Here is a 14840-nt window from a genome sequence, read left to right as displayed (position 1 = left end):
TTTTCTTGTAAGTTCAGCTGACACCAACCGAATTACTCTGTGGTGGTGAAAGAGGCACTGACACCAATCTGGTCATTACAATTTTTTTGAGGATTATGTGGGAGGAGGTTTAACTCCAGTTGCAATTTACACCAACCACACCCCCCTGACTTTTCTTTCTGTTATTAGAAAGTGGTCTGAAGAGGGCGGTAGAAACACAACCTACTGCTTTAAATCTGTTTTAGTTTCAGTATTATACACTCACTATCCACTTTATTAGGAATGCCTTTATACCTGTTCATTTGTACAGCTATCCAATAGGCCAATCAACCTGTGTAAACTCCAGAGACTGTTGCGTGTGAAATTCCCAGGAGATCATCAGTTTCTGTAATACTCAAAGCATCCTTCTAGTACCAACATCCACAAAGTCACAGAGATCACACTCTTTCTTCATTCTGATGTTTGATATGAACATTAAATGAAGCTCTTGACCTGTATCTGCATGATTTTTGCATTGTGCTGCTGCCACCTGATTGGCTGATTAGATAACTGCATGAACTACAATACAATTTTGATTCTTAAGGCGATTGGATATTTTGAGTATGCCACTAAATCTACCATGATACATTGCAATTTTGATTATTAAGGCATCAGTTGGATATTTGATGAAACTACTGAATCTGATGCAATACAATTTGATTAGGTGATTCAATATTTGACGATACCGCTGAATCTGCTACGATTTTGATTCTTAAGGCAACAATTCGATATTTGAAGAAAATGCTGTATCTACTACCATATGATGCAATTTAATTTAGTAGCTGCTCAACTTTGTTCAGAACCTGATGTGTTAATTCATGAATGATGATCACAGAGAAAGACTACTTTAAACTCAAAGTTATGAGCAAGTCCCTTTACTAGCTTATTACAATATTTACAAGAGTTTAAAAATCTGAATTATTTTTACACACCAATTGTCTGTCCTTTTTTCCACTAATGTTTGATTTCATAGATTTATGGTTGTTGCCTCGATTCATTTCAGTCGTTTGCTTTTTAAATCGACGCATCAGTCCAATCGTAACACCCTTAATAGATGTAGGATACTTTGCATGCTTGGACTGTCTCTCTCTCTCTCTCTCTCTCTCTCTCTCTCTCTCGTCTCACTCCCTTAATTACGAATCCTATTAGTAAGGATTACAGGGATAAGATGTCCACTGACTGTCCCTCTGTTCCACATAACAGCCAGAGAGAAAAGAGTGTGTGTGTGTGTGTGTGTGTGTGTGAGAGAGAGAGAGAGAGAAATGTAAGAGACATGCTACAGGCGGTCCATGAGGGGAAAAAACATCATCATTTACAGGTAATCATTAACCATTGCCTTTTTTTTTTTTATTGTTGTGTAGAACTTGTTTTTCTGTGCTCGGTTTCATGACGTGGAGACATGACTGTTACTACCTCCTATAAGCTGAGTATTTATTAAACGTAACTTCACACAGTAACTAAGTTTAACCTAAATGCACCCATTTGTTTGTCACCGTGCTCCGTCTCCAAGGGCCGATTTTCTATCATGTGGGTGAATAAAATGTCCTCCAAACAAAAGGAAGAATTCTCTCGGTCTAATAAAAGTGTCAGAGCGACACCCAAAGGCACCCGGACCCTCGTCCATCACCGTGATTCATTCTCCGGATGGAGTGGTAATATTCAGGCAGGAGATATTAGTCAGGAAGGATGTAGGAGCTGCTCTCTAATGTTGTAAGCTTAAGCACCAGCATCACCTGGGGAACCCACGGCGCTGTCCTCAGGTCACGCAGCGAGGAGACCGGCTGGATTATAGCACTTTAATGCGTGTATATGATGCTGGATGAGTAATCTAATCAGAAATAAAACAGCTTGGTGTCACTTCCTGCTCTTATTTTTTTTAACTTTCTGAATCTGAAAACATCTGCAAGCATGTATAGATATCTTTTGAATTCTCGATTCAGAAGTTGTTGATTAATTTATTTTTTTTTTTATAACAGCAGCTCTGTCAGTTGTTCCAGCTATTTATATTAAAGTGCTTGTCCTAATGCATTGTTGTTTCTATGGTAACAGCTAATTCACATATGGAGGATGTGCCACATGATCTAAGACTAATAATGAATGGATTAAAAACGTAGTTATTTAATAAAGAAAAACTAATAATCATTGAAATGGTGTAGTTTTCTGTACAGAGATGTTTGTTTAACATTTAAGTGAGTAAGATTTCTGCCAAAGTAAAAAGTCTTTACGGTTTATTGGTAACATGACAAGCTGTATTTTTTCTTCTCATTAACTTTAGGAGAGTGAATAAAGAGAGGCTGATGAGGGAAAGACTTTTTATGATTGCTTTTAGTAAGGGATAGCATATATTGAATTAAATGTAACAATTAACGGATAAAAAGTATGACATGCCGTTCATTAGTAAATTAAAAATTGGAATTGTTGACAAATTGCTGTAGTATAAGAGGGAATTAAACACTTCCTCATGTGCTGTCAGGAAAATAATCATCTTCAGGGCAGTAGGAGTAACTTTTTTTCATCACACAACCCCGTTGTTGATTATTTTTCTATAACTGCATGTCCCCAAGTCTTTTAATCCTTACTTAGCACACAGATATACAGTATGTGTGTCAGGGGATTGTGTTGTCAGTTCATCCCTATTTTTTCCCCCCTGTGTCCTGATTTCTGTTGTAGGATAAAGAAAGGCACTGGATTGTAGATGACAAATCTAATGGGAAGAAGGATGGTATTATTCAGATTCTGCAGAAGACATCTTCATTTTCTCTTCACCGAGACTGAAGGTTAAAGTGGACAGCATGCTACTCTGAGCCACGCGGATCCTTCCAGAAAGCTGGCCTGGGGGTCGACTGAGTCACGCAGATGGAGGTTGGGAATTTCTTGACCCTCCTGATGGTTCTGTTGAGTGCCGGGGCGAGCGTCAGCGACCACTCGGAGCACACGCACCAGGTCAGCGCGTCTCAGTGCGGCGAGTACAGTAACCAGGTGATGAAGGATGGCACGTGCAAACTGGTGGCCACGCTGCCCCAGCTGGATGACCAGCGCTGCCCCGACATGTTCCGCTGCACGGACGAGGTCTCCTACTGGCTCCATGAGAACGAAGAGCGCAAGCAGCAGATCCTGGCGCTGCACGAGACCATCTCCGAGCTGCAGGAGGAGTTGCGCAACCATCGACACCGAGTTAAAGTCCTTGAGCTGCAGGTCAGTACGCGTCAAACCAGCGAGCTGCTGCTTCACATGGACAAGAGAGTAGTTGGGTCAAAGTGCCAAAGCTGTAGATGCAGAAACACTAACGTTTGTGTCACGGATACTGAAAATAAATGGTTAAAAAGAGTTAAAGTTGAGCAAAAAGCCCTAATTGGAGCTGTGAGTGACTTAGATTTCACATCTGGCAGACAAATAAATGTGATCAAGGGCAGATGTTTTTTGATTAAAGGGGCACTGCGTAGAATTTAGCCTCTAATGGTTTCAAGGTAAACTACAAAAACACAGGAATGCCTTGTTTACTTTTACCCGCCTCCCATGAAGCTCCGCCTCCCAGAATCTACAGCGGCTAACAGAGTTCAACTTTCATCTCATTACACTTGGCCAGCTTTCATACGTAAGGAATGTAACACTTTAGGATGTGGTGGTGTAGGAAAATAATCAGCGGTGGAAGTATTTAATTTTTCTGTAACAGCACATCATGAAGTGTTTAATTCCTCTTGTACCACAGCAGCTATGTATTTATTAAAGAACAACATTGTTCATATTTTTACCTTTAAGGTTGTGGAATGTCTGCGAAACAAGTTAGTTCCTGTTTTCACTTACGTTACAGCAGCTGTAAACAGTCCTTCCCTTTTTCTCTCTCTTAAAGTCAATAAGCCAAGCGTGCCATGTCACTGTAAACTCATCTGTCCTTTTTCACTTAGTTACAGCTTTACCTTTGACTGTTACGAAGCTCTGACACTGGAGACTCCTTCCATAAATGTTACATAAACATTTCCTTACAGAAAACTTCACCATATCAAGGATGACGTGTTTTATAATGGGTTTATGTGGAGGGTGTGCTGTACAAATCCCTGCGAATGAGCTATAACTGTTGCTGTGATCTGCAGCTGCACTACTACAGAAAACTGCTGAGAAAAACAGATCCTAGATTTACTTGTTTTGTTTTTTTGTTGGGCATTGGCATTTTTTGTATTTAGTATCTGGCCGTGCCGCCGATCAGCACTAAGTTTGTCCATGTCTGGGTTTTTGCGCAGTAAAGTTGAGGGTGTGTCTATAGCATGATTGACAGGAGGGATGAAGTAGTCCAGTGAGATGAAATAATCAGATATATGATACGCCCTCTTTCATCACATTGTTTTATTCCTTTGTGGCAAGCCATGAACAAAATAATCTTATATGTATTGCTCATGTCATTCCTTGACTACCAGTTTTCATTAGCACATGCTAATTTGCGAAGACGAGATAATAGAAATCGGAAAATTAATACTAAATAATAGATCATAGTTAAGTGCAAACATTTGTCTCCCCATGATTTCTGGGTGAAAAACTATCAAATTGAATTTTTAAAAAATATTAAGGCAAAATAAACAGTAAAATAGTTTATTATTATTATAATTATTATTTTTTTAAAATTATTATTATTATTATTATTATTATTATTTTTATTTTTTTATTATTATTATTATTATTATTATTATTATAATTTATATATTTTTTTGTCATGACTCTCTCAGTTTCCAAACATGGTTTGAAGAAGGCAGTGATATCAGGAAGAACGTGAGCTGAATATGACAACTTCAAAAAAGTCCAAAAATCTGAGAATTATGAAATGAAGATGTGTAATACAAGACGAAGATGGGTGTACAAGCTATTACAGAATATTCGTATCACATTTATAAAGGTGGACGCAAACGTTTAAAGTAATATCGTTATCTTAACGTACTACACAATTTGACCATTTTGTCGCTTGTGATAAAGATTCATCTGTGAAACCTGACACACTACATGCTATAAAGTAATTTTTTCTGAAAGTGTTCTTTTGTTCTAAGCGAGTACAAACTTTTGCAGTCAACTCTACTGTCTACTATACTGCATGCAGAATAATATGACTGGGGTCGGTGAATGTCCCTTACAGCTTATTAATCTTCAGAAACCCAACCCTGAACCAAGTGTGAACAGGAAATGCCCAAATCCAACGTCCTGATACTTCTATAAGAATGATCACACGCAGGGTTTTATTATCTGAAATGTATAAAAAGCTCTTGTTGTTATTTCTTTACCACAATAGTGGTGTTTTTTGCAGTTTGCACCGACTGGCCTTGGTTCTTTTCTTTCTTTTCTCGATTCTCCTTGACCCCGAGTGCTAACAGGATTAACTGAAGACCTTGACCCCACGTGCTTGGCCTTGTATCTGTGCTCGTAAGCTTGTCACCCTGCGCTAACGGCTTACTAACAGCACAGCTCGCTCACACAGCTACAGCTGAGAGCAAGCGTTTGTGCTTTTCAAACGGAAAGAAAATGAAAATGTACCTGTATTTTATAAACATTTTCTATTATCATTTGGATATTTAAAATATTAAGATATATTATACCAAAGCAGTGTTGAGTTCTCGATTCTGATTGGTTAGAAGGTGTCGATTCATTTTCTACAACAGCAGCTGCAAATCACAGGTTTATATTAATGTACTTGTTCTAATATGTTCTCCTTTCTGTAGCAACGGCTCATTTATAGGGACTTGTACAATCATTGATATGGTGATTTGTGTGTTGTGGAAGGAGTCTCCAGTGTCAGCGCTTTGTATCAGTCAGAGATAAAACTGTACCCTGGAAAACGACAGATGAGTTTACAGTACCATGACACACTTTGTCTTATTAACTTTATGAGAAAGAAAAAAAGAGAGGATGGTGAGGGAATGACGGTTTATAGCTGTGATAACAGGAACTAGCTTGTTTCACAGGTGCTCCACAAGAATAAATGTAGCAATAAACTGATAAAAATGGCATTCTTTAATAGATGAAAAAATATTACCGTTGCTAAATTGCTGTGTTATAAGAGGAATAAAAAATTCCATGAATGGTGTTATAGGAAAATAATCAACTTCGACATCATTTTCATGGCTCTGCTTTCATTTTACCTTGCCGTCATTGATTATTTTCCTTTAACAGCATGCCTCCAAGTGTTCTATTCCTTACACACCATATACTATTTTGCTGTTTTTGTCACTTGTAATAGCTTAACACACTAAAACTCCTGTTGCTGCAAATAAAGATTCTTTGTGTTTGTTTTATTTTATTTTAGGGGTGTGTAAACTTTTGGACTTGACTGTAGATCATCTTGCTGTTTTTCACCCTTTCAGGCAGAGCTATACAGACACTTACTAAGGTTTGGTCTTCTTTTCTAGCACTAGATCTTGAAGGAAAGTGTTTTACATTTTTGTTTCTTTTCATGTCAATGTCAGAGTGAAGAAAAGTCTCGTCTGAACTCGTCTCAGGAGCATCGCTTCCGTGAGCTGGAGGCTCAGTACGCTGAGGCCACCACGCTGCTGCACGTCCAGGGCTCTCTCATCTCCGACCTGCAGGCTCAGATCCACAACCTCTCCATGCTGGTGGAGAAAGTTCGCCGAAACCCCGGGTGCATGATCAACATCGTCCGCACCAGCCCGCTGCTGAGCACCCAGCACACCCTGCACCCCGGTAAGCTGGAAAATAACTAGTCACATCTCTCAGCCGTGAATGAATGAATGAATGAGAAGCAAAATTAAAATGAACTGCTGTTAAAGGTTTTAGCCTGGCAGCCACCAGGGGGCGCGCTAACATACAAGAATATAACAGAAAATAACAGATTTTAAACGTTCTATTTGGACATGTTTATGGTTTGTACTTTGCAGCTACAAATTAATATTTCCAATTCTTAAATTTCATAGTTTTACCTTAAAAAACACACTTTTAATCTTATATTTTCACTGACGTGCTCTTCTTTCATTTTCTTTAGCCCAGCTCCTAATTCAATGTCGAATACTCAATTCTGATTGGTCAGAAATATTGATTAATGTTCTATAACAGCAGCTCTGACAATAGTGCAAAGATTTATATTAATTAGTTCTAATACCTGATTATTTTTATAATAAGATTAAAATTACCATTTAAATTAAAAACATAAGTGATAACAGGAAATAACTTGTTTGTTACAAATGTTCCACAACATCATATGTAAATATAAAGAGATAAAAATGACAATATATAATTCTTAAATTATAAAAAAAAAGTTGATGTTGAGAAGTAACTGTAGTAACAGAGGAATAAAACATTACAACATGCGTTTACTGGAAAACAGTCAACGCTGACGTGGTGTGACACGGAAGTTGTTTATTTTCCGATAACAGCGTGCCCCCAAGTGTTTTATTCTTTACTTTTTAACTATATTTAAAAGTGTTTTGTTATGACAAACCAAACAATGGTTTATTAGTTGAACTTGAAAAATGTAATATTTTTTTTAATATAAATGAATAAAGATGATCTGATTGGATCTTATACACACAAAAAAAGTTAATAAACTATATCTTTCCATGTCACTGATGTGGTACTCTTAAGCGTACACCTTTTGTGTATTTAGTGTGTGTCTTTTACCCAGCAATGTGTGTGTGGTGTACTTTTAAAGCTTTATGGTCTGATTATGTATTTAAAATATTATTTAACGTTACACTGTATCCACATTTCCAGGAGAATGGTCTGTATTAAAGGTACAAAAGATAACAGTACCACCCCAGCGACAAGGAAAGCTAAGTGTATGATTAAAGTCATAGTTTTGACTATTTTTAAATGAGTAAGCTTTTGCCACAGTACTCCATACTGTGTATTCACGTATCATTTTTCTGTATTTTGTACACCTGTAACTCAAATTGCTTAGAAATAAAATATAGTCATGTACAGTCTGACGTCATGTCATGACTAACTTTATATCAAGAACTTAATTAATGTGTATATAATATAATCAAACACGAGTTGTTTGTGTGCCTTTAGAGATGCAGCATGTCAGAAACTGCCCCATTGACTGTGCCTCCATCTACTACAACGGCGTGCGGCGGTCCGGGATCTACACGGTGGTGCCGTCATTAGGAGCCATGCCTGTGGAGGTTTACTGCGACATGGACATGGACGGTAATGGCTGGATTACTACAGGCTCTCAGTGAAGCTGCAGTTTCTAAATGAGTTTAACGTTGACTGTTCATTGGTAGTGTACAAAACTATTTATTTTTTTCTTTTTTTTTTTTTTTTTTTAGAGTAGACAGTGTGATGTAGATTTTCTTTACACAGATCTGCATATTTGTTTAATCAAATCTCTGCCTACAGCATCTGTAGTGTGCGTGTGTGATTGGCCCAGACAGTAATTTTGAGTCTTAGGGCAGCAGTTGAACTCCGTCAATAAATATTTAAAACAATCAACTGTATAATGCAAGTTCGAAACCAGTAGCGTAAACAACTTGTTGACAGAAAAGCGTGTAGAAATGACAAAACAGAGCTTCCACAATGCGTCAGTCGCGAGCCATGAATGTAGACCGATGTGTTGGTGTGTTTTCTACTTTTCTAGCCGCTTGCAAAAAGATAAGATACGATTCTGTTTTCTATGCACATGACTTACTTTCCTTCTTCCAGCTAGTTTAAAAAGTGACACTGATCAACGGAGCCTGCAGAGCCAGTGCGCGTATCACATCTGGATTGAAATTGTTCAAAAGTCTTCATGTCCTCTCATTTTCTAGCATCAGTTTGTTAACCCCGTAGGTTAAGTGGTCAGTGTTGCCGGATGACGCTCGGCAAGATCAGATCAACTTTGTCATATTTGTCCATGGTGAGATTTTAAGATACAAACATGAAGAATATTAACAGAAACTATTGTCTTGGCTTATTATATTATATTATTATAACTGTGTGCTAAATAGACATAATTACAGCTGGCCAACCTTTTTACAGCATTAGGTGTAGATCATGATTATCTGAATCGTAGTGCAGACATTTTGCTAATTCTCATTCCTTTAATCACTTTTAAATGTTAACATTGCGCCCGAGTCGCTTTAGTGTCAGAATATCGATGCCATAGCAATCCGTAGCCAGGAGTCAAGACAGAAAAATTCTCCCCTCTTTGAGTGGGAGGGGCATAGTTGCTATGCCTTATCAATCGCAGTGACACTAGCCAATCGTAGGCATCCGTGAGCACATGTATGCAGAAGAGGGCGGATAGCGCTTTCCTCTGAGACTGTTACACCGCCCTGTGGTGCAGCAAGAGCAGCAGTTTGAAAAGATGTGTGTGGCTGTGTCTCAGAGGAAGCACGTGTTAGCCTTCACACTCCCTGGTTGCTAGCTGCCGTGTGACAGGGGGAGGTGGCTGGTGGGTGGGAATTGGCCAAAAAGTCCAAATTAGTAGAAAATGGGTGGAAAAAAAGTCAACATGAGTTAATTGTTCACCATCACCACACTTAAAATCCCACACTAAAACAGTGTATATAATTCATTCAGGCACAAAGAGGCCAAGAGAGCAGGAAAGAAGTCACTTTAGTTTCTGTAGGTGGGGTGAAAGGGACGATGATCTAAGCAGACAGCTAATTCTGGTACTTTGGTAGACCTGATGTCATTTCTAGTAAATCAAATCCCAGAAGAAAATGTCAGAAAAAAGAAATTCAAATGTAAATTCACCACAGAAGTTCCAGCTATTAGTAAGAATCTAATTATGAAAATGAGCTGACCTGACTTTCGTACAAGGAAGCATCCCTATTCTTATTTGTGATAATTACATACACAACAGTGCTGTCGATAGGATTAATGTTGAAAATTGCTGCATTGAGTATCGACATGCTGTTGACTGTCTCACAGGTTTACGTGTAAGAGGTTTTTATTTGTAATTTGCTCGTATTGCACTCTGAAGTGTTGTTTCTCTCTCAGGTGGCGGATGGACCGTGATTCAGCGTCGGCAGGACGGCTCGGTGAAATTCGACCGCGGCTGGAAGGAATATAAGGACGGTTTCGGAGACCTGAACTCTGAGTACTGGCTCGGGAATCAGCACATCCATGACCTGTCCACTCAGGGAGACTACACGCTGCGCATAGACATGGAGGACTGGAGCGGCAAACGCAAACACGCTCTTTACCAGAGCTTCAGGTGAGGACGAACTGAAGTTATAAAACCCTTATAAATGTGTCATTATCCTCATTAACACTGCCCTTAAGTAAAGTGTAATCTATAATCCTGATTTGACTCTGTGTGTGTGTGTGTGTGTGTGTGTGTGTGTGTATGTGTGTGTGTGTGTGTGTGTGTGTGTGTGGGGCAGGATTGAGGACGAGACGGCCCAGTACAGGCTTCATGTCTCTGGCTTCAGTGGTACAGTTGAAGACTCATTCAGCTGGTATCATGACAAGCAGGACTTCAGCACCCCCGACACAGGAAACATCTGCGCTGAGATCTCACACGCAGGCTGGTGGTACAACCAGTGTTTCTACGCCAACCTGAACGGCGTCTACCACAAGGTAAACCCTTCTGCACCTGTATACTCTAATGATTTATAGTGATATATCCCTTTTAAGTTAAGGTTTCTTCCTCATGTCATCTCAGGGATTTTTTTTTTCAAGCTGCTTTGTGACAATATCTCAGGTCAGGGGTGGAGTAATTGCACTGTGTTACTATACTTAAGTGTTATTTTGTGGTATTTATACTTGTCTGTTATTGTAATTGAACACTTGTATGCCTACGTAAGTACATTTCCAAGAAAAAAACCTTACATTTCACTCCTTACATGTTTATTTAGATCTTCAAAGTCCTTAGTACAAATCTCTTTCTTTCTCATCCAACCAATGACTGTATGCTGTACATCAATCAAATAGGCTCAATTTATTGTCCAATCAGGTTAAACGATGTATTAAACAAATCTTTCAGAAATCGCCAGTTCGTCACCACCCTTGAGTTTCTCTACCTCTGTACCCTACCTCAAACCATGTTGATGTAAGTTATGCAAATTTTGCACACGTTAACTAGCTACGTCTATTTTAATGTCAGCCTGATTTCTATGCTCAGGGTTTAAGGTTCATTTATTTGTCATTCAACATGTTAAAAACATGAAAGAACAAAAACCGTTTCACAGGTCCAGCATTAAAAAAGATAATAATAAATAGATAATAAATAACCTAAGACCAATGCTAAAAACCTAAAATCATAATAATATATAAAACACATTATTATTGCTAATGCCAAGTGAGACTATCATTTGATGATAAAATGATGGCGTAGTTGCTTTAAAACAAAAATCACCTTCTAAAGGTTTTAGAGAAGTAATACATGTTACCTGTCACAAGAAAACATGACTAAATGTCATCAGTTAAAAATATTAAGTTTTCATTGATTAATATTTGAATACATTTAAATGTAACTTGTAAGTAAAAATAACTTTTTTTTTTATTTTTAACTTTTACTTGAATACATTTTTGGCTGGATGCTTCCATATGTACTTGAGTAAGATTTTCACACAGTATCTACACTTTCACTTAAGTATAATTTCTCAGTATTTTGTCCACCCTTGTCTATTATTAAAGATACTATACAAAGAAAAGTGATTTGAATCGATTTCAATGCAACATTGCCATACTGAACTAAGCACTGGTGCATCATTACACTCTACACTGTAGCGTCAGTCTCTTACTAGCCTTAACATAAATGTAGTCAATTGATTTTCCATATTGTACATTACATGTGTTTACAGTATTTCTGTGTGCTCTTCAGGGTGGACGCTACTCTCCGAAGGGGAAAAATACGCTGGGACCCAACGGCATCGTCTGGTTCACCTGGAAGGACTCGGACTATTACTCTCTGCGTAAAGTGACCATGATGATACGGCCACGCACCTTCCGCCCACACCTATCCCCCTGACGGCCCCGCTGTAGCCGGCCAATCAGCGCTGATGGGAGACGACGGGTGGAAAGGGTGAAAGGGTGGAAAGGACTGAAGGGTGAAAGTAGACTTTTTTTTTTTATGGAGAGGATTCTGTGGTACTTCCTATTCTGAATCATAGGGGTAAACTAAAAAGTTTTGGTTTTAGGCCAAAGACCAGTAAGTAATTTTCATCCATTCAACCTTTCGACAATTTACTGTTCATTATATGCCTGCATCTGTTTTGTTAAGGATCATCATCTTAGCCTGAAATGTTTGGTTACTCTTAAAAGTATAGCAATATTAATTTAAATTCTATATTTTTTGGCTGAAAGGAACACTCGCGTCTTTGACTTTCAACTAACCGTGGCACATGAATTACATTCATGATTAAAAACAACACACTGCTTCATCCCTCCTCATTAATACTCAACTCACACACCACCGAGAGAGCTGTCCTGCTCACAAAATAATTCCACATTAAGAGAATACAAATCAAAGTTTATTAAATCATATCAGAATTACACTTGTGGCTTTTTTTTTTAATATCATTCATGGTGCAAATAACATTGCAGACATCGCTATACATAAAATGATACATCATGAACTGAAGCACATGCATCTGTTAACGTGTGTATGTTTGTGTATATATATATATATATATATATATATATATATATACACACACACACGATCGTGTGAGGAGGAAAAGAAGTGCTCGAGAAAAAGAAAAGATTGCACAGAGATGGAAATGTGGCTTTCTTTGGAGGAAAAAAAAGCATTTGTATGATATCAGATTAAAAATACATGTGCAAAAAGGACCAGCCCTCCTTTAGATGCTTGAAAACCAGACTTGTGATCAGGTGTGTGTGTGTATGTATATGTGTGTGTGTGTGTGTGTGAGATTATAGACAGGTTATACACATTGCTTGTTGTATTTTGGCACTGTAAATGGAAAGTGCATAGCATATGACGCATGCTGAAGTTCCTCAGCACATAAAGGCACAGTGAAGAGGCCAAACCTCTGCGACTCCAAAATAAACCAACCAAAAAAAAAAAAAGACACTGTAGGAAAAAAGGGTGTAAGACACTCGTTCACCTCGTCATTCTTAATAGACGATTCTTTTCTTTCATATTGAATCACAGTCCCATAGGACATGACATGACATTTGTGCCACTGGAATATTTATTTTGATATTGTAAAAAAAAAGAAAAAAAAAAAAGGAATTTGTAGGTAAAGTTTTAAAACACAATTCAATACAAAATTCAATGTTAACAAATTCTGATGTGACTCATTTGGTCACACTTTATTTTCTACATTGGGCCTTCATAAAACACTCCTAAGCATTGCAGAAATCTTATCTAAAGCAACGCATATGTAAAGATTTTTACACAGTATGATTTTACATAGTGATTATTATTATTATTATTATTATTATTATTATTATAGGTCAAACATACTGTAAATTTTCATCATCTATAGCAAGTTCTTCATTTCTGTTTATACACTCTATTACAGCGTTGTCGACTTTGTCGATTCTGAGATGTTTATTTAACATTTATGGAAGGAGTCTCCAGTGTCAGTGCTTTGTAACAGTCAGTGGTAAAGCTGGTTGTAAAGTTTTTTGCTGCAGTCAATACTTCAGGACAGGAATTTCTCGGTAAGAACTGCAAGATTTTGTCTAATTAAAGTAAAGGGACGACTGTTTATAGCCGTTACAACCTCAGTGACTTGTTTCATGGACAGTAAATGTAACTATAATCACTATAATGTAATAAATAAAAATTGCTCGAGTTGGCAAATTGATGTTTCGTTAGAGGAATACAACACTTCAGGATGTGCTGTTATTGGAAAATAATCAACTTCATGGTGGTAACAGTATCTACTGCACCCACGTTTACCTTCTACGACTTCACTTAATTAAAAAGCCCAAATACTGGATTTTATAGCTGATATCTGAACGCTTCATGAATGTGCTGTTAGAGGGGAAAAAACAACAAAAGCTATAAAATTCACAGAAACAAATCTTCAACTGTCTGCTTATAATGATACAGATGATGTTGTGATGTCACCTCATCGGTTTTTGAGCGAAGCCTTTCATAATTTCTATGATACTTATGAATGTGCTATGAATGCCCAGTGTATAAATAATACACATAAGCAGAAACAATAAAGTGTTACCTAAATTTCACGTTCGTACTTTGGCAGCGCAGATCCAGTCCAGATTCAGTTTCCGATTCATGTTCATCATGAGGCACACAATCATTTCCTGACTGCTGATTGGCTGAAACGACTTTCATAAAGTAAATATAAAATGATTTGTGGCACCAAAATCTGAGCAGGAATTTTGCTGAATCTGATTATTTTAGAATTAAATGAGATCACATTTACATGCAAATTCAACTTAATTTTATTTATTATCTAAATTTTAAAACTTTATACACAATTTCAAAGCATAAAAATTCAGACTGATCCTCCTAGTGGCACAAATATCATATCCATAATAATCTCCTCAGTGGACTGGAGAGAAAACACTGGACGGAATTAGCATTAAGGAAACACACAGCGAGTGATGGTGTTAAAGAGTACTGAGAGTACCTGGTGTCTGTGCTACCTCTTACATCCTCGCTCCGTTTGGGATGAAGACCTTGGCTTAAAAACAGAACATTACAGGCAGATGTTTCATGTAGATAGAGAGGATGTGATATTTTAGCAAACCTCCTTTGGTCTGAGATCAACAAAATCTTTTTATGGCACTGAGGTCATAGACAAATACAGATATTAAAGAGGAACAGAGACAAAGAAAAAGAGAGAGAGTGAGTAAGAAAAATAGAGAGCGGAAGAGAGCCCTGTGTGTGAGATTCAGTGCAGTCCTCTTCTTTACATGGTAGTGAACTGACTGTGAGCGTGTCTCAGCTTCTCCGCAAT

General features: G+C 37.8%; 2 protein-coding genes across 6 annotated transcripts in view; one reads left to right on the top strand and one right to left on the bottom strand.

Moving 5' to 3' along the window:
• The window catches only part of si:ch211-203k16.3 (fibrinogen-like protein 1), a 27495-nt gene extending 15089 nt beyond the window's left edge, over window positions 1-12406 (top strand). The window contains exons 2-7 of the mRNA XM_053242026.1: window positions 2689-3213; window positions 6462-6696; window positions 8023-8160; window positions 9937-10153; window positions 10323-10518; window positions 11765-12406. Of these exons, the coding sequence (XP_053098001.1) occupies window positions 2875-3213; window positions 6462-6696; window positions 8023-8160; window positions 9937-10153; window positions 10323-10518; window positions 11765-11911 (1272 nt within the window). The 5' untranslated portion in view covers window positions 2689-2874 and the 3' untranslated portion in view covers window positions 11912-12406. The remainder of the gene's footprint in view (window positions 1-2688; window positions 3214-6461; window positions 6697-8022; window positions 8161-9936; window positions 10154-10322; window positions 10519-11764) is intronic.
• Window positions 12392-14840, bottom strand: part of snx9b (sorting nexin 9b) — a 46333-nt gene continuing 43884 nt past the window's right edge. For all 5 annotated transcript variants that reach the window (XM_053242020.1, XM_053242023.1, XM_053242021.1 and 2 more), the window contains one exon: window positions 12392-14840. In XM_053242020.1, coding sequence (XP_053097995.1) covers window positions 14793-14840 — 48 coding nt within the window. In that variant the 3' untranslated portion in view covers window positions 12392-14792.

Source organism: Pangasianodon hypophthalmus, chromosome 19 (genome assembly GCF_027358585.1).
Source record: "Pangasianodon hypophthalmus isolate fPanHyp1 chromosome 19, fPanHyp1.pri, whole genome shotgun sequence".
NCBI lineage: Eukaryota > Metazoa > Chordata > Actinopteri > Siluriformes > Pangasiidae > Pangasianodon > Pangasianodon hypophthalmus.
This window is presented reverse-complemented; position numbering and strand designations above follow the sequence as displayed.